This window comes from Hippocampus zosterae, chromosome 4 (assembly GCF_025434085.1).
Source record: "Hippocampus zosterae strain Florida chromosome 4, ASM2543408v3, whole genome shotgun sequence".
NCBI lineage: Eukaryota > Metazoa > Chordata > Actinopteri > Syngnathiformes > Syngnathidae > Hippocampus > Hippocampus zosterae.
Genome location: NC_067454.1, coordinates 18,683,099 through 18,703,966, shown reverse-complemented (window position 1 = coordinate 18,703,966; position 20,868 = coordinate 18,683,099). Strand labels below are relative to the sequence as shown.

General features: G+C 40.5%; 1 protein-coding gene across 2 annotated transcripts in view; it reads right to left on the bottom strand.

The window, feature by feature from the left end:
• The window catches only part of pde8a (phosphodiesterase 8A), a 63,973-nt gene that overhangs the window by 21,522 nt on the left and 21,583 nt on the right, over positions 1–20,868 (bottom strand). For both annotated transcript variants that reach the window (XM_052064446.1, XM_052064447.1), the window contains 4 exons: positions 8,222–8,278; positions 2,858–3,048; positions 2,030–2,086; positions 209–263 (listed from right to left, as the gene is read on the bottom strand). In XM_052064446.1, the coding sequence (XP_051920406.1) occupies positions 209–263; positions 2,030–2,086; positions 2,858–3,048; positions 8,222–8,278 (360 nt within the window). The remainder of the gene's footprint in view (positions 1–208; positions 264–2,029; positions 2,087–2,857; positions 3,049–8,221; positions 8,279–20,868) is intronic.

Sequence of the window (20,868 nt, the reverse complement as noted above, 5' to 3'; positions counted from 1 at the left end):
TTTTTGTTATTTTGACTTCAAAATGGCGCCGCGAGAGTGGCTGCCTTTCCAGCAGCTCCTATTTTTTTGTTGTTCTACTTCTTCCTTTCATAACTTTGCTGCTGTGAATCTGGAATTTCTCCATTGCGAGACTAATAAAGGTTTTCTTAATCTTAATCTTAAATATAGTGTAGGTAAAGGGCAAACACAAACACACAATGCCTCTCACCCTATTAAAGCCAGCGTTGATCAGAGGCATCACAGAGGCTTCCTCCCTGTCTGGCCTTAAAAATAATTAAAAAAAGAACACGGCATCACATGAGCATCAGCCTGACCAGTGTGTTTCCTGACAGTTATTGAGCCAAGGAATCTATTTCACGGCACACCACCCGAAAAAATAAAAAAAGAGAAATAGTACTCTATTGAACAAAAGCACGCATTGGTCTTAGTGTTTTCAACGAAAAACAAAGCAAAACAAGTTGTCAGTGCCAATGGCAACATAAGATGGTTTGTCCATTAATACCTAAATCTATGGCAACATCAGACATACACACGGCGGCCAAACCAGTATCACGCCTTCCCAAAACCTGAGATCATTACAAAAACATTATTTGTATAAATGATATTCAATTATACAGTAATTCCTCGCTATTTCACAGTTCGTTTATCGTGGCTTCAGTGCATCGCAGATTTTTTCCAACATATTCATAAAATAAATAAAGAAATATATATATTTTTTAATATATACATGAAGTACAGTACTGTACATGTTGCTCTATGTGACTCCCTGCTGTTTTGCAGCTTCTCGTGGACCGTTTGCGGACTTAAATTTTATTTATATATATATATATATATATATTTATATGTATATATATATATATATATATATATTTTTTTTTTTTACCTGTGTATGTTTATTGGTCGCTACTTCGAGGATTTTCGTTTATCCTGGGTGGTTTTGTTCCCCATTAACCGCGATAAACGAGGGATTACTGTGTGTCAAAATAGAACATATAATTGAAAAGAGATTAGTGACCTAGATAAAATAGTTAATTTTACTGTATTTTAGCACACAGGTAATTTAAATAATTAAGTGGCAATACAATTTGCATAAATATGGTCCCACAAATTCCACTCAGAAATAATGTAAAACATGCCATTTATCCACCCAACCCTTTTCAACACTGCTTATCCTGAACCGAGGCGCTGCCGAAGCCTATCCCTGCTGACTTCGGGGGGAAGGTAAACGAAGCCTTGAACTGGTTGCCAGTCAGTCGTAGTGCCCATATAGAGACGAACAACCATTCACAGGCACATACACACCATCACTGAATGGGAACCGATCTCACACTGCCTGAACACAAGTCAGGCGAGTGTACCACTACACCGTCATTGACTTAAACATGCGGTTTAATAAAACACCAACTTTTCTTAGTTACCCGACTTCAAAAACGCAACCAAAAAATAAGCCTCATTTAAGGGGCTCAGAAATTTTTGGACTTCCTGAAGGGAGCGGTTTGTGTCTCGCCTCCAGCATCTTGTAAAGTGGTGAGTGTTTGTGTGTCAATGTATGCTATTAAAACAACTGAGTGTGCACCTTCACTGTAATAAGGCAAGTAGGAATGGTGTGGTGTCCTGTTTGTAGATTCAATTGGGGTGGAAATGAAGGAATGAGTGTAGAAATGTAATGTGTGTGCATGGTCCACCTTAGCCTTGTGTTGGCCAGTCATTAATGACGGAGCCCCTCACACAGTGATTGCACATGGGTGTTTGCCATGCATTTCAGTCTTTTTTTGTGTCACATTTTTCTTTACAACTCTGTCAACAACATGTGCCAAATAACCTTTTCAATTCCTTTCTAAGAGGAGAATATGTGGCGATGTTTGGATTTATTTCAATGCACTGCTTTCATTTGCTGTGCGCTGTGAGGGTGAGAGCAGTGCGCAACTGTTTATGGGGGAAGCTTTGAGAGAATATTGGTCTGCAGGGCTGAACTGTAGCACTTGGTGAAAATGTGGCCATTGAGCAGGCGTCAGTGAGTTGTACTTACCTCTTCACAACAGCTACTATCACAGTGTTTTCTGAAGAACTGACCGCTCTCATTGACCTGAATGTAAACACAGAGAGCCCTTCAGCAAGCCAGCCAACTGTCGGAAAAGCCTGTAGCATCAAATCAATGCATTTTTCTTTTTTTTTTTTTTCACGCTCCGATTCTCCCAAGCAGCTCCAATGATGGAGCGCTGCAGGCCGGCCAAGGCCTCTGAAAGAATGCAGTGTACAGAGCCACTCATCCGCCTGTGGTTTCCCCCAGCCAGTGGTCATAAAGGCCCTTTAGTTCCCCCATGTGAGCCTGAGCGTGTACACTGAACATATGGAGCGGCCAAAATGAATGGAGTTAACATACACGGGCAGGGCAAATGAATGTTTGTAAATGTGCTTTTGGTTTGGGCAGATGCTAAAGATAGAAAAGTGGAATGGGCAGACATGGCTCATTTCTCATTCAGTTTACAGCACCGGTTCACGTGATTTAAAAAAAAGAGCCCAAACCCGGCAACCCGACATTGTATAGTGAATCCCCCAAACACTAGCAAATGTACTCAAATCCCAGTGTTGGGAGCTAACAAAATTCAAACACTCTATAACTCTAATGAAATAAAATTTTCAGGTATGTGTACTTTAATTGTTGAATCCAGACGTCTACTTTTACCAGTGTTTTACAGAAGTATCTGGACGTCGACTTAAATGCAGTCTGTGAGAACACCTGCCACCACTGTCAAATGCGTGCAATTTTTTTTTTTTGTATGATCAAGATTTAGAGAACAGCAAACAGCAAAACATCTATATAGGATAAGGTGATAGGTTAAGGTGAGCGTCCTACCGGCATAGTGCTTCAGCGTCAAAGTGTCTGGAATGTCTGTGGTCAATGATGACGAGGTCGTGAAGCTTCTCGGTGAAGCATTCGAGGGCCGACTCGGGCGTCCGCGCCATGCTGCACCTGTAGTTGGCCTTCTCACACGCCCAGCAGAAGCCATTACTCTGACCATCCTCTTTGGCAAAAACTAAAAGTACCTGCAACACAAGAGATGACTCAGCACATCGAGCCTTGTGACTCACTCACTGACTTATTCCTCTGACCTTATGCAATGTCACTACTCTATACTTTTGGCCCTTATACGATGCATCCATTCATTTTCCATAGAGCGTCCCCCCCCCCCCCCATCTCACGAAGTACACGGGTGTGCTTGCGCTGATCCCAGCTGACTTGGGGTGAGAGGCAGGCTATATTCTGGAATGGTCGCCAATCACAAGGCACATAGCCTATTGACTACAATAACCATTCGTACTCACATTCACACGAATGCGTATAGTACTTGTTTGTTCACATACATGCCCATTCAACAGTACATTTGGGTTTTGCTGTTTGGATGAGTGACTTTTGAACTGTATTGATGACGCCTGAGGTAAGAATCCAGTGATGAACAGCGTAACAATTCTTGGGGAGGAAGGGGAGAATTAAAAAAGGGACTGAACATGATTATGCCGAGGTGTTGTGTTGATGCCGGTGGGCAACAGTGAATGATGACAATAGAAGGAATAAAACAAACTTGAAGAATGCAATGTTTGGTGACTAAGAAAATGTTTTTTTTTAAATGTCATGAAAAGTCGTGATTTGACGATGCAAGGATTCTCCTTGACAGCCACAATATACGCCTGCAACAAATGGTTTAATGTACTGTTTGTTGAACAGTTTAGTTTAAATATACGGTACTGTGTTTAATACTCTTTTTGTGTGTTGCTGTTGTCAAAAGTTTTGTACCAAGTGCTACCAAAAAAAACAATGGTCATTTGTCTCTTTGTCTCTGTATGTGGCCTGCAACTGACTGGCGAATAGTTGAGGGTATAGTCTGCCTTCTGCCCCAAGTCAGCTGAGATGGGCTCCAGCAACTCCCAGCGACCTTATTCAGGATAAGCGATGCTGAAAATGGATGGATGGCATGATGAATAACATCAGCAGTAATGTGTTATGCATTTAGGAATAGACGATCTCTATCCAAGAGTTCGTGGGCACCATTCTTTGAAAATCACTGACCTCCACGAATCAACCCATCTATAGTGTTTCACATTATGTCAGCATTAAAATAGCAGATTTGTGTTAATGTTGGTGTTTCAATATGAAACGTGTAAGTGTGTGGAAGGGGCGAAGGTCATGCTTAAAAAAAAAGGTCTATGTCAGTGTTTCTTAACCTGGGTTCGATCGAACCCTAGCATGGGTCTCAGGGGTTCGACGGAGCCTCCGCCATGGAGGCGAAACACACGCGACTCAAGATGTCAATTAGTTATGACTTGCCCGCCTGGCCATTACTGGCTGCAGATGATCACATTACATTGCTTGTCCAATCAGTGCTGGGCGAAACTTAGTTTTGCTCAGTAGTCAGTGTGTGACGTGTCGTGATCGTGCGTCATGCACGATTCATCTTGTGCACAATTTTTAAAAAACGTATGCATACTTATGTGTAGAAATTTTATTTACTTTTTTCAGTTTTTAATGAAAGTGTTTTTTACGTGTTGAATTCATTTAAAAAAAAATCAGATTTTTTTTTTTCACCAATGAAAGCTTCGATGAATGTGCATATGAACTGGTTGGGTGCCTCGAACAAGGTTAAGAACCACTGGTCTATATTTAATTTCTTTCATTTATTCCAGGTGTCTCTTTGCAGGTCCATCACAGGTTTGACCTGCTGCCACAATCGATGACACAATTAGTGAAGGTGCTCACGGCCGGCCGTGACCCCGTCGACCCCGTGACCCGAGTCGAAAGAGATGCCTGTACAGCACCAAACCCGTCACTGAGAACTCGCTTGGACTCTGGCAGCAGACTTCCATAGACCCTCTTAGTTGCGTAAATACTCGGCTAGCGATCTGGGCCCGCCTCCAAGAGCAGCGCAGCACTAAGAGTGGATTCATGACTCACCCCTTCAAAAAGACGTCACCCCAACTCTTGGCAGGGATCAGACTCAATGCAGAGAGGGAAAAGTTTTGTTCCGCAATTTTACATCATGTTAAATCAAGTTAGGGTACAAAGAACCGATTTTATTGAAGAAAAATAGAGCCACTTTTGTTTGCGCAAGCTTGAATGTTTTGACATGTTTGATTCATTTGTACAATTGGTTCAGGTCCGAAATAACAAAACACGGCTTAAAGTCTAAAGGCAGGCCGCCCTAAACCTGAGGAGTGTTACTAATGCAAACCATATTTTGCAATTGAACATTTTCATTACATGCACCACAAAGTGTCTTGCTCGTAAATGCATCACAACTGACAAGCAGTATGCACGCAGATTTAGAACAGAATTCCACATTGCGATGTTTGTAGAAACAGTCAACATTCCAACTGCAGCAGGGCAACATATGCTGAGATAAGGTCTTCTTTTTTTTCCCCTAATGTGCGCTGGGATTTGACACATCACAAAGCACTCGAACAAAAACTCCCACACAGAGTATGTTTAACATCAGAAAGCAGGCAGAATTAAAACCCAAGGGGTAAAATGTTAAAAAACAAAAAAGTCAGTAAAAGAAAGGAGTGGGGACAAGACCAAAATGTTGCGGGGAGAAAAAAAAAGGGTGCAGGCCAAATTGCGTGAGCGACAAGAGGAGTAGGTGCAGAGATCAGCTGGGAGTGACAAAAACAGGAAGGCGTTATCTCTCCCTCGCTTTCCTACTGGAGCGCATCAGACAGTCAAAACTACTCTGTGCACTCCCATTTGAAATTACAGGATGTGTAATTCTTGGATTTTTTTTTGGATTGGATAAGCTTTATTGTCAAATGTAATGTATGTGTAACGTTACTTTCCATCTCGTCACACTGGCTTCAGAGCACAGAAATATAATCGACTCTGGTTCAGTTCTCTTTCATTACCGGTACATTGATTTTGGACTCAAATATCCATAATTCTGCGGCAACATGGCACTAAATCGTACAGCAGAAAACTCTGTCCTGGGATGTTGGTCCACCTCAGATTTGTGTTTTGCACACAAGGTGGTACCTTGATTTGTAAGTGCCCCAATGTACACCCTTCACAAGATATATATATAGTTTTTGCTTAATGCTGTGAGCTATAGAATTTGAGTTGAGCATGACCAAGCTTCCGAAAGGCTGCTGCTCGATATAAGTGGAAAAAAGGAGAACTTTTGTCTGAAAGCTCCACAACTCAACCTAAACTGGGTTTAAATAAAGGCGCCCTTACATTCCTATTAGAATGAAAGCATTGACAATGTTCCTTATACAAACACCTCGACTGGAATAAAGTGGACAAATAAGAATGGAAATTAATTGGGATTCACCGAGGTGTTATTTTCCTTTTGCCATTCCAAGTGCAGTATGATCTGTGCCAGCATCGTCTTAATGTAAATGTGAGGTTATCGTTTATGCACTTGAAATTTGGCGGCTTCCAACCAGAGCTGATCTTCAATAGGGGAGCTTGTTTTTAACTACTTCAACTACTGTTGCTATGTGCGTGTAAAAACACTTGCTGTGCTGAATAGACGACTAACCCCCAGCTTGATTCATCAAGTGATCTTTATAATTTAACACGTTTTGATGTGCGCGTGTCACACGGCAGTTCTGATTAACGGAGTGGTGCATGCACACACCAGATCGGAATAGATCAAGTCAAATGTAAACAGTTGACCAGAGATCTTCAATCAGAATGATTTCTATCAGAATGACAAAAACGTCTCCGTGTAAATGTAGCTGTAGCTCCTTGGCACAAAGATGCCACACAATATGCCCCCCCTCCCCCAAAACCCCCAAACACAACATGTGTCTCAATGAAGCTCTTCAAGTCACTTCTTGGGTACAAAGATGCCACAAGATGGTGGCAAAACACAACTTTTATTGAAGCGCCTCAACTTACTTCAACATAGGGCCTTCAAATCAAGATGCCAGATGTTTTTTGATTAATGGCATTTCAAATCATTTCAATGGGGGAAAACGGATTTGCTAAAACAAGGAAATTGAACTACACGCTTGGTGACAGAACACATTAAACTCCATTGACTACGGGATTTGACATATTACGTGTTCAAATTGTTGCCACCTCCACTTTTATTTTAGTAGTCATACAGGTGCAAAATTGCATTCGCCACTTTTAAGACAACGTACGGTGAACTGTGTATAATCTTCTCGAATTCATCTTCTCTTTTGAGGCTGATCCTGCACAGCCACAGCAGGAGGTGGCGGTGGTGCTGTCATTGCCAGGAAGTAGCAACACTAACGCTTTATTTATTTATTTGCATTCAACGTGCGCTTACTCAGCACACGGTAAGAGATGCAGTGAACTAACCGTGAGAGGTACCGAAATATTTAACAGTGATGAAAAGACACGTGGAGAGAGTTGTTATTTGTCTTAAGTTAATCTATATTCATTGTTTGTTTTCTTTCATGTTAATTAGGATACATTATTCTCCAGAGTTGTATTTACAACAATTTTATAGACAAATGATGCCATTTATAGTCGCAGCGGTGATTTGGCGCAGTGCAAAATAATTGTCTTCTTACAAGGGGCCGAGTGTATAAAAAAGAAATTAATATACAAATACTGCTCTTAGAGACAAACTTGACGGGCATTCAACTTAAAATACAAATGTGAAATATCCTGTGTTGTATTCCAAAAGGTGATGTTGTAAAATGGCAATTAGTTTTAAGAAGCTTTTTAAGTAACTTTTTAGTAATCAGTTCGGGACTGAAAATTTGTCTTTTAATTTACGGTGAATCGTTTCATTTTATCATTTTGATCTCGCGTTCTTGGAAATGTTTGATCTTGACCCAATCCCAGCTGAACTGGGCGCTTGCCAATCATGAGGCACACATAGAAAACCAGTATTCACACTCACGTTGAGAACTACGGACAATTTAGAGGCTTCACTTAACCTAAACATAGCCATTAAATAGCACAACACAGATCCGTCCGCTGATTCATACTGAGACGGTTCACATAACAAAACAAAGGTAACTCGAGAGAGATTTTTTCCAAAAATTTGGTACGTCAAGTGAGACTTTTGTTAAGGGGGTCATTCGTAACAGGAGGTGATATGAAAAAAAAGCCTCCAAATATTGACAGTGTTGCCAGGTTTAGCCTTGCAATTTTGTCAAAACCTCCCCAAACTTATGAACATCTATTTAATGAAGGCCATCACTCACATGCTGTATGCGTCATTCAGACATGCAATAGGTTTTACAATACCTGAAGTGGGTCTTTAAATAACTTCATTGGTCCGAATTGCACCTCTGTTAATGTGGTCTGAAAGAACAAGAAAAACAGGATCATCAGACACAAACCATTCTAACAGTAACATTCATCCAGCCTCATAGTCCAACACGGCCTTTTGTTTTTGCATGGACCTACAGTACATACAGAATCTGTAAATTGGGAATTTCTCCATTGTTTTCTTATCTTATAAATATAATCATATACTGCACATGTAAAACTATGTGGGGGGACGACACCACCCTTGTTTCTTCCGTTTCCTGATCATTTTAAATGCCAAGTACTACTAAAAGGTACAAAATGATACTTTTAATCCAACGTGCAGTGTGCTACGAATAAATAAAAGATTGCTCACTCAGCCTTTGTTCGCAAGAGAGTGTTGAAAGACGATGCAAAGATAATGACCAGAATATAGAATCATTACCTGTTGAGCTGAAAAATGTTGGAAAAAAACAAAACTCATCACAGTGTCTGAAAAAGAATGGTGGAAATAAAATTTCAACTACAGAATAGATACTCAGTTGATAGATATAGAAAATGTGAAAACTTCACATTTATGAGATTTCACTCAATACACTAAAAACTATTAGAAGACAATTTTTGTCCGCATGAAATTTCACTTCCTTTCTACGAAATGGAGCCCAGCTCAGGGGTTAGTAACCATAGCAAGCAAGCCCCTCGTGGACGGCCATCCCACTAGAATTCCTCTTCTCCGTAAACAATCTACACATGTGGAGCAGAATAGAGGGAGGAATTTCAGAGCATGCCGGGCAGCCGTAAATCAGTTCTTGCTGAACTGTAAGCCTTTTGCCGACTCAATGAGACAACAAAGGGGGAACAAAGCCGATTAGGCCTTGGTGTTGCACCTCTGACGTCATTCTGACACTGGGCCGTTTGTTGGCGTCCAAGTAGTAGCAGTAGTATGACGCTGTGTGATTAAAGTGATGCCCTGTGATCATCTGATCCCTGGCAGACACGAGGACACTGACCGCATGATCAAATCATGAACAGGAACAATGTGTGTGTGTGTGTCTCTCTCTGTACTGTTTTCTTGTTTTTGAGTTAAAATTGGGTCACCGTGGGCATGAAAGACCGACACTACAAGGCGACAGATAACAGAAAATTCTATGTGTACCCTTTGAAAAATGTATTTCCATTGCTTTTATTTTATGACTGAAAATGCCTGAAACGTCATCTTTTATGCCTTTAAATTTTATTTCGATTCATATCTCCAGTAAAATAGGTAGGCGACTGTGCCTCTTCTGCTTACTATATGCGGGATGCATTTATCATTTGATAAAAAGGTCTGTTAAATGCCACTTGAAAATAAAGTATGACAAGATAAGCAGTCATAGTGCATCTTGTGTATGTGTACTGTATATATACTGTACATATATACAAAAACAGACTAACATAAATACCATTGATGTTGTGGTGTCAACACAATGCAAAAAAAAAAAGAAGTTTGGAGTACAGTGAACCCCCAAATACTTATGATTCATCGCCATCGGATTCATCTATTTGCAATTTTTTTTTAAAAATCGCACACACATATGCATTTGTGAATAGAATTTTTTGTGGAGGGCAAATTCAATTTTTCATGAAAACACTTATTAGCAGAATATCCCTGTTTATTCCAGGATTATTTAGGTTTAAAAAATACCCCCTATGCAAATCAATGGGCTTTTTTGCATTTCCCTTATTCACCGGCTAGCCCATTCCTGTCTTCCACAAATAGCGGGGGTCCACTCGATATGCAATTTTGAGCATTTTTTCAAATGAATTTCTGCAGAATGATACAAGACATAACATAACAAAAAGTGGAAAGCAGATTACAGACATTTTGATTCACCAATATTGTGTAATTTATAACTAGCATTCAATTCATAATATTAAAAACTACAAAATATGCAGAACAGTAGTTTGTTAAACTCCACCAAAGCATGTATTAACTATGGCATGAATTTACAAAATGTATTATATCAATCCAACAAATGTCACTTCATGTCGCCAATTATTTGCTCACACATTTCAAACCTCCTAATCCCTTGTGCAGCCAAGACCACTTTACGCTGTTCATTGTGTTTGCTTATAGAGGTCAGAAGAGAGGCTGTACTTTCCCTCGTCACATCGGATTTCGATGATGTTGAACATGTGTGTCAGAACAAATAACTCTGCCAGCTTTATGAACAATGATTCACAGCAGTCATTCATTTTTCCTGGAGAAACAGAACATTTTCTCCTGTACATGCGACCACTGGTTATGTCCCGGATGGAAGACTAAATCACTCTCACTCTCTCGCTCACTTTCACTCTCTCTCTCCAAATCAATTTTTTTCTCCCCGATGCTGATTGTTCAGGAATTAGCTGTGGCTCAGGCCTTGACGTAAGGAGTTTGGCCACAGGGCCTCCAACTAGCTGAGGCCGAGCAGAGTGCAAGTGCTCTCTCTTCTCTCCATCCAATGAGAGCTCTCTCTCTCTAACACACACAGACATGCCCATTACAATTGCAGCTGCTGTGTGCCTCCACAAATCCCCCCTGACACACAGACATTGCGCACGAATGCAGTGTACACAAATGCTGTGTGTACTGCAGCACTGTGCAATGAATCAGCCAAACATTTGCATCCCGTAAACGTCACACTGGCACTGAAGCAAAGACAAAAAAGGCACAGGAAGTGAGCGAGCTAGTGAGCGACAGGCGGTCTAAACATGGCGTGTAGTGCCCCTGTACAAGCAATGGAGCATGTGACACTGCTAGTGCACGGCCCAGATATAATTGTATAATAAAACATATAAATAATAGAAGTCGATGAAGTTCTTACGCAGTCACTTTGTAAAGCGTATTCACAACTTCTGACTAAGACCAGATGGCAAAAGTACTCACACTCTGATCTTAGGTCAAAATAATTTAATTGGATGGAGGTGGAAAAATACAATGGTTAAAAGTAGTTGTACTGTGTATTTTAATCAGAAAAAAAGAGAAAAATAATAAATCAAGCAAGTCAAGTCGACTCGCCACCAAGTTTCAATTTCAAAGTCATTTCTTGGCTCAAGCAAGTCATAAATCCAATCATATAATCTAGCTCAGTCACAACATATCTTGGAGTGATAATTAAAAAAAAACATTATCTCTAAAAATGAAATTTAAAAAACAACATAAAATGAATGTCTACACTTAAATTATTTGGAATGCATGATATTTTTCATACTAACATTTATGTGAGTTGCAAACCATTTTGTGATACAGTATATACTGAAATATTCTGAAGCGTTCCCTGGGAGTCCCGCAGGTCATCGGAATCCTGCGGGAATCTCAGAGGATGGGAGTCAACTTTACCTTTAATCACGGGATTGGGTTGTTAGATTGGCGGGAATGAAACAAAACACGATTTCTTTTCTTGCTTTCTTTCCTAAAAAAAAGCAAACTGCGTTAAAAAGCAGATTTCAAACTATAAACAACGCAAGTCACAAGTTCTAAAAAGTGACTCGAGTCCCCCATCTTTGGTTGCCGCACCATTTGTGTTCAATCCATTGCTTAAAAGGGCTATAGTACTGCAACAGTGATGAGATTTTGCACTAGCATTCAGCTCATGGACTAAAAGGCTAAGCTATGTCCTTGTTTTAAATACACACGGTGTAACTGTCTTTGTTCTGTCTTTAGTTTGACAGTAAACTTCAACTGAGGGAGGCAGTAAACAATTTGAAGAATCGTTCATTATCTGCCAAGTGCTGCTTATTGTGAAGTGAATTCACTGCCACCATACAGTGGTCGGATCTCATATATGCGCTTGCAAGTCAAAGCAAAAAATTGACCGAGCAACAGCTCTTATCTTGAAAACTGAGTACCGTAAGTCAAGTCACTCAAATCTCAAGGCACCATTTGTATATTTAAAAACCCGTTTTGATAACAACAACAAAAAACTGTGCACAAACAAAATAGTTCCCGCATTTATAATGCAGAAGAAGAAACAAATCATAAATGGTATGTGTCACAGTATACTACCATTGGTCCTAAAGCAGTGTTCCAAATTAGATTAAAAAAAAATTCCATCCTTTCATTTTCTGTCGCACTTGCCCTCATTGCCCTTGTATGTGAGCTTTTGCCTGGGTGACAGGCGGGTACACACTGGACTGTTCACCGATAGACAAACAACCGTTCACGCACACGCACACACACGCACACACACGCACACACACGCACACGCAAACACACACACACACACACACACACACACACACACACGCGCACACACACACACGCACACACACACACACACGCACACTACAGGACAACAGAGTGTTCAAGGAACCTAACATGCATGTTTTTGGAATGTGGAGAACCTGGTGAAAACCCACGTAAGTACACCAAAATTTATGAACTGTGAGCCAGACATGCTATGCACTAGAGCACAAGGCTGCCCTGTTAGAATGCGAGATACAGTAATTAATTATTTTGGGTGACTCTTGGGCTGAAGGCATGAAATGCTACTTGATGGTATCACAGTAAGTTTAAAAGATAAGAACTGATGCACAGCATGGGTGAAATTCAATTGCTGGAACTGTACCTTCTTTTAGTTATTTTGGGAAGCTCCTTTTTATTTCTTTACTTTGCTTTTCACTCTCTTAAACTCTTTTGTTTGTCAATGCTTATACAAAGTAAGTGTGCTTTTAGTTATGTGAAGCATGTTGCGTTACACTGTGTATGAAATGCGCTGTATAAACTAAGCTGCCTTCCCGTGAAATTTCCTGTTTCAGATCAATTGAAATGCCTTTAATCTGTTCAACCCCCTCCAAAATAAAAAAAAAACAACGCAACATCATTTTAATTTTGTTGTTTTGTTTTTAGCTCAGAGAATTTCAATTGTAAAATATAAATATAATAACTCCAAAAACATTTTAGAGAAACAAGGATGAAAGGAATAAACTGGTTTTATCAAACATGATTAAGCTTAGGTCACACACGCTGCAGTAGTCACCTTGAATAAAAGGTGTGGCCAACTGAGTGACAGGATCTCAAACTGAGGCTCAAGTTGGCTAAATACCACACTGCTAGATCAGTTCTTGCCTGTGTTTCATGCTCCTTGAGAGTGTATTCATTTAACATTTGTGTGTTTAACTGTTTTAATGAATTAATAGGCCAAGGTACATGTTTATTTATTTATTGAATGATTGAATTAATTTATTTTTACTGAAACGGCAGTTTATCAATCTTGACTTGAATTTTGGCTGCCAACACAAATCCCTCCCGCTGTCCCCCCCCCAAAAAAAAACAAAAAATAAAAATCGGCAGAACATAAGTCAAAGTGATACGGCATACACAAATGTGGACTGTACTTTCTCTTCCTCTCATGAGGTCATTTGAGCTGGCAAATAGCTGCAATCATCAAGATTTCTTCACGACCGTCTCCCACTATTTCTCACTGAATACACTGGCTGGATTTACATAGCATAGCTCCCTCTGACCCTATATCCTGCTCCCGTGTATCCGGCCCTATGAATCGCCTCATGTTTCTCCTCTTCCTCATCTCTCTCCTCCTCATCTTAGTCTCGCCCTCACAGACGCACACTTTACCATACATTCTGGGAGAGCTGCTTTCCACTAAAGTGAAAAACAGGAAATTGGATGACATTGTTCGGTGCGCCAACGTCAGCAGTGAGAGATAGAATGAGTAAACAGCTTCCTCCAACCCAGAGCTGGGACCAGGATGCAGGGAATGTTGGGATACCCGCCCTGCTAGTGCGGGAAAATGTTATGTTGCCGCTTTATGAATGGGCCACCACAATATTCTATTATAGCACCAGCCCCAACTAGTCGGCATCTGTCACACACTAGTAGCCTCCTGAACCTTACCAGTAGTAGTTTGTCCTATTGACGTGCGAAAATGTCATACAGAAGTTGAAGGGAATAGTGGAAAAAACAATGGTAGTGAGACACACACTTGTTCTCTAAGTGCACTGAATTGTCCTCTAATGATAATTGTAATAATAAAGGTGATCATGGCAATTATAATGATAATAACGCTCAAATACATGCATATTGCATAGATGTCAACCAGAGCACAGTTTTGCCTCACTCGTAACATGCCATTGTCCTTCAAGTAGACCAAAGTGTACTACAGTAGTGTGCAGATATGTCATACAGTAGTGTAAGATAATAGTGGGGGGAAAAAAAACATTAGCATACAGCCCCTTAACTAGTGCACCGTAGTTGTTAGTGCACTGAATTGCCTTTGCTGGAACTCGAGGTTATTAATGAAATGCTCAAACGGCCTTTGTAAAGCAGTTTGGGCATTTATTCGATATTTTATTAGTACACCATTTGTACTAATGCGAATCCTTACTAGTAGGACAACTTTAGCATACTATTTCGACAACTGCATGTCACAAAACTACAAAAGCCAGCATTAGTTGAAAATTGGGTGCTATTAGCAGTAATAGTTATAACATTTTACGACTTAACTTAAGCTTCTCTAGTGGTACTGACAGTGTGCAGACATAAACTAGTCCACAGTTTTGCCTCACTGGGACCATGTAGTTGTACTACTAGCATGCCAAAGCTATCCAACAAAAAAAAAAAATGTTACACACTACCAGTATGACAATTGTTAGACAAGTGCAGCGTAGTCCATGTCACCAGTGGGCTGAGAATGGCCTTATTAGTGAGGCCAAAGTGAGTACTAGTACAAGGCTGTTCAGCTCCAGTAGATGTCAATTAAAAGCTTCAACAACTTTCCATCAGAACGCACTGTTATTGACTGACATCTCATTTGCTGCGTGCATTCATTGGGAGTCTACCTACCATTAAAGACAGCGACGCGCAGTGGTCAGTATTGTCATCCACCCATTAGTTAATGGCAATCATGACACATATAATATGACCAACAGGGACCCCATAACAGAACAGGCAACCTGGCCAAGTGCCTAGGGCCCAGAGCTAAATTGGACCCTGAGAGAGGACTGACAATGGCCCATATCAGTGACAAAACAATGGCACCGCTCGAGACACCGCAACAACGAGGCAAGAAGGATCAAAAGTGTGAAACCAATATGAATGAATCAATGTTCCTTATTAGGTGTAATTAAGGGGAACAGTCCTGGCCACAGGTGCGAGCGTACACCATGTACCAGAAAGACAGACTGCTTGCTCACACCGTGCGCAGACAATACAAAAATCGAAATGGCACAATACGACACATCAACCTCATCACATGCTGAGCTACTTAGATCGCATAACACGCAGCCCATAGTGGTTTTGTGTGTGTGTGTGTGTGTCTGTCTGTGTACGCCTGCGTTAGCTCAGACAGAAGGTTTCATTTTCGTGTGCAGCTTTGCTCTGAAAGCATCCATCGCAATGGCCGAGCAAACTTGCAACACCTCCCAAACATTCCAAATCAAACATGCACACAAATACATGTAATTCTGTGCATTTGTAGTTCGTTCAACAAAACAGTATAAGGGTCAAGAGCACTGCAAATTCTCCCTAGGATTATACACTACTCGCATAATGAGAGAGGTGGGCATTCTTGGAAATCTTCATGAATGAACATTGAACAGTTGTACAAGTGCATTCAAAAGTTGAAAAAAAATCACTTTCCTCTATGTTGACTTGTCAAGGTTCTAGTGCATGAAATTGCACTCCAAAAGGTAAACGTTGCACACCTTTTGTAAGTACTGTACATACAGACTATTAACATCAGAAAGTTGAACCTATTAGTCAAAAACTTGACCTTCTTACTCTGCGTCGTCATTTAAAGCTTGAAGTTGATTAACCACTAATCCAGCTACTCGTTTTCCTTTGTCATAACATTCCATTCTACTGTCAAATACCATATAAGAAAAAGTGAAAATTAAACTGTGAAACAGAGTTATGTTTAATATCAAGTGCCGGTAGTCTAACCACAATTTTCAGCCTTACGATGACTGTCAATCGAAATATGTCTTTAACTACTTTGTGGTGCAAAAAAAGGCCGTGCTGAACAAACTTTAATGAAGTCATTGATACATTGAGCTTTTACTCCACTTTCATCTCTCTCCAGTCGATGACAACAACCAAAAAAAATAACCACCTCCCTTGGCTATCAGGAGTTTTTCACCCCGTTTGTTTATGCTTGTTAGCAGGACACGAGGCAATTATTAAATTAATAAAACCCTACGAAAGTCCTTAAGAACTAAGCATCCAGTTTGCAAACAGCAAAGAGGTGCTTGTCTCTTGGCTATCTACTGGCTATGCTCCAGCCCCGCTGAGAGCCGGCATACAGCCCTGACCATCGACCTCATCAATGGGCAGACTGCATTCTTCAGAACATGCTGCATGGTTCGGAAAGAATTTAAAAAATGTGTAATATTGTTTCTAATTTAGACAGACAAGTAGAGTATACAGTTACTCTTTGTAGATTTGCATCTAACAACTTTGGCATATTCAGTTTGAGGGCAACAATGGACGTCGTTTACATGGCGACCTCCATGCAGCCAGGCAGAAGACTTGAGGTGAGTCACAGGCCTGGCTGAGGGGAAACTAGGTCACTGTGGCTCACTTAGTCCTTGGAATCTTTGTTTTTTTTTGCTTTGTGTTTTTATGTCTACCCCTCTTACCAACGCTGCTTGACTGTAGAAGAGCAGAACAACAAGCCCATTGAAATGGTTTGTTACAGTACAAAAATGAAACCCCGCTTATCGTGTTAAAGATCCACCCACGATAGCTCGAACTACAAGTCCGTTTTAGACCAAAACCGTCAGGCATATGCTAGGGAAGAAAAAAAAAGTCACGAAAAGCCATAAGAACAGCTGAACTTTATTTGTGGCTAACCAGCAGCACATTAACATATATTTGAATGTGATACTGAACACAGTCACATCAGTTATTAGAGGGTGGGCACACTTGTGCAACCACATCATCTCAATTGTTTATTTTTACTTCCGCTCTTTGAAATTAATATTTATTATTTTTCTTTTTCCAACTGAGCTGTAATAGTGGGAACATTTTTTAAATTAATTACCCTGGTCTCAATGTTTTAATATTACAATAACCAGGAGTTTAAATGGTTATGTGTCAACTTTTTTTTTTTTTTAATGTCTACTGTTTATAAAACAGGCAGCCCGGTAGTCCAGTGGTTAGCACGTCGACTTAACAGTGCAGAGGTACCGGGTTCAATTCCAGCTCCGGCCTCCCTGTGTGGAGTTTGCATGTTCTCCCGGGCCTGCGTGGGTTTTCTCCGGGTACTCCGGTTTCCTCCCACATTCCAAAAACATGTGTGGCAGGCTGATTGAACACTCTAAAATTGTCCCTTGGTGTGAATGTGAGTGTGGATGGTTGTTTGTCTCTGTGTGTCCTGCGATTGGCTGGCAACCGATTCAGGGTGTCCCCCGCCTACTGACCGAAGTCAGCTGGGATGGGCTCCACCGCCCCCCGCGACCCTAGTGAGGATCAAGCGGTTCGGAAAATGGATGGATGGATGTTTATAAAACACCACCGCAAAAAGTTCTAGGGTCACCTAAGGATTTTTTTTTTTGAGACATTTGTTTGTTTCAATGAAGATAGCATTAAATTAATCAGGTCTCTTGACATTGTTAATGTGGTTTAAAAAAAAACAAACACATTTTTGTACATTGTGTTTTTACAGAAAACATGCAATAAGCTCAGTGACCCCCCAAATTTTAAACAGTAGTATATGTATTAAAGTGCGACTGTTTTGCAGTGGCATGATTGTCTGTTCCCAGTATGGCAACAGCTAAGCAGTCACACAAAAGCAGACATGTTTACATACACATAGCGTGTATTTTGGGCAGAGCCAGCAATGACCTTTATTCTGTGTTTGGTGACATCGCTCTGCCCTCACCAGATAGCGGCCCATTTCAAGCATACATGAAGATAAACACACTCGCACAGAAGACTGAACTTGGCCTGGACTTCAAATCTGAATGACCTTGACTGACATCTGAAGCTTTAAAATACAAGCTTGTAGAAAATTGGCAACGTTTCCTCTCTGTGAATAGCTTCAGATCACACAACTGTCCGATTAGTGCGGTTGCAATAGGTTGGGAACGTTTCGGGAAATTTCAGGAACTTTAAATTTATTGCAGTTGTAAGTTTGTGGTGGTGTAGACATATTTTCCCGCCATCATGGAGTTAAAAGTAAGAAAAGATGTCCTTGCTTTGTAAAGGACTCATTGCAATGAAAATTATCAAAAAATATTGGTATAATTGAATTGAACTCATCACATGAATGTTTTAAAAAAAATAATAAATTATGAATTGTTGCTGTATTTAGTCGGGCCTGAGAAATGACCACTGCGTGATGCCTATTTCAACAGAAAAAAAAGTAGCTCCATTGAGAGCGGAAACATGCATGAAAGCTCATGAAAATTTGGACATTATAATTTGCACATGAACGCATGTTGTACCATGTACACATGCACTATATATACACACGCACACGGAAAATTTACAACTCTGAAAATGTCAGCAATTTAGATTACAGACTGATGATCTGACCGAATAAACAACAAGAAAAATGTCAAGCACCTGCATGTGGTTATCCTGAGTGCAAGAGTCTGCGCACAGTGTTTGTGGTGTAATCTAAGCAGTGTGACTGCCTCTTGTATACATTGTGCGTGACATTAAAGTTCGCCCTGGGCATGTGATCCTGTCTATAAGCCAGCCTGAAAACCCTGTGCCCGTAGTGGCGCCAGTGTGTATGTGAGCGGCTGAGGCCCGGGATATGGGCCGAGTATTGGGGGCTCAGAGACTGTGATCAGAGCCTCCCCACCCCCACCTAGCCTACAGGGACATGAGAAGCGCCACAGACACTCCATGAACATGGAACACAAAAGCATGCACGCTTTCTGCATTTGAGTACAAGTGAGGAGGAATTTTAGGGTGCTTTCAAGTGAATAATGAAGCATTAATGGGGTCACACACATGACTGCAATTTGGTTGTCCCAACTCGTCTGTGCTATTGGCTTTAATTCAACAACCATGTCCTGCAGGTACTGGTGTTGGTGAGAAAATTTGTCACTGCAATAATTGTTGCCAGGCTGCCAGGACAATCGAGTTCAATCAAGTTTTGGAAAGATTTGAAAAACTGACAAACCAATATAAAACCGCCATTCCGTGCTTACATTGTTCAAATATCTGTAATGCAATTTCCTTGAAAAATTAAATCAGATGACCGTTGAATGTAATTCATATAATTTGGAAAGCCCCAAAAAGTTTACAAACAAGACTGACTACAAATACAAAGTAGGCGACAATAAATGCTTTAAAATCCTTTTAAAGTGAAAATAAACAGGTCTTCTAAATTTGACAAAGCATGGAGAAGATTGTTGTTGTTCACAACCCTGCCAAATTTGAAATGTTAAAAAACAAAAAAACCCTAAACTAAAACACCAAAGTATGTAGAATAAAGCTTTTTTTAAAAATCATGAAAAATCAAGCCCTTGTCTGCATTCTACAATGCTGTGAGCGTGTCTGCTAAATATGTGAAACCACACCCCACTGAAAACTGAATGCCAGACTGTCAAGCATTTTAGGCCTCCACATCCCAACATGTTTGAGCTGAGAAAATGTATTCAGTGAAAGCCTATGTTGGGTCTCCCATCTCCCATCGGGTCATCGCTGTGCTTTCCAACACACGAATAAAGGGCGTCCACTTGTGGGCTTGCTCTTAATTGGTGGTCTCAACTGCAGCATCACATCCTCACTTGGGAATTTAAATAAAAACAGGAAAACTGCAAAACAGTGACGCTAAAACTATACAATTCAGAACGAAGTCCCCAGTATTTGCACGTCTTTAAAAGTCAATCTTCAGACATTTCAGAATTCACTTCACAGTAACAACGTGAAAGATTTTCCAAAAATGACTGTCTGTCAATTCTGAGTCTGTTAGGAATGGCCGCTTCAACCAGAGTACAAGTCATGAAGAATTTTGAAAAATCGGATGAGGAGAAATGTTTTTTGGGGGGGTATTTTTTGTCTTTTTTGAATGGCCTTTTGGCAAGGATTTTTGTCTGCTTTTTCGTCGAAACAAATTCTTTCAAACCTTCATGTAAAACATTCATTCATTCATCTTCCTAACCGCTTGATCCTCACTAGGGTGGCGGGGGTTGCTGGAGCCTATCCCAGCTGTCTCCGGGCAGTAGGCGGGGGACACCCTGAATCGGTTGCCAGCCAATCGCAGGGCACACAGAGACGAACAACCATTCACACTCACCTAACTATTTTACAACCTAACTATTTTACAACATATCTCCAGCGCCTTTTTGTTTTTTCTACCATGACATTTAATACAGCAATTTATTTACATGCCATTTACTCTAAAAACAAATTAAACCTTTTTGAGACAAACAGTGTGCGTAGTAGATTTACTTTAGTAATCAATTGCTTTTCAGAAATGTATTTGTCATGAAGGATTTTAGAGTCATTTGAAGTGTTCATTCCATTTTTATTTTTTTTTAGAAAATTCAACAAAGATGGTGACCACTAGTCACGGTGCTATTTACAGGGACTTAAAAGCAAATATGAGGATTCACTTGCAGAATCTGCGTTGTTAGCTGAACAGAAAACAGATGCACAAGAAGCAGAACACTTTCTCCAATGTTCACCTTCAAGGTATTTCCGTCCT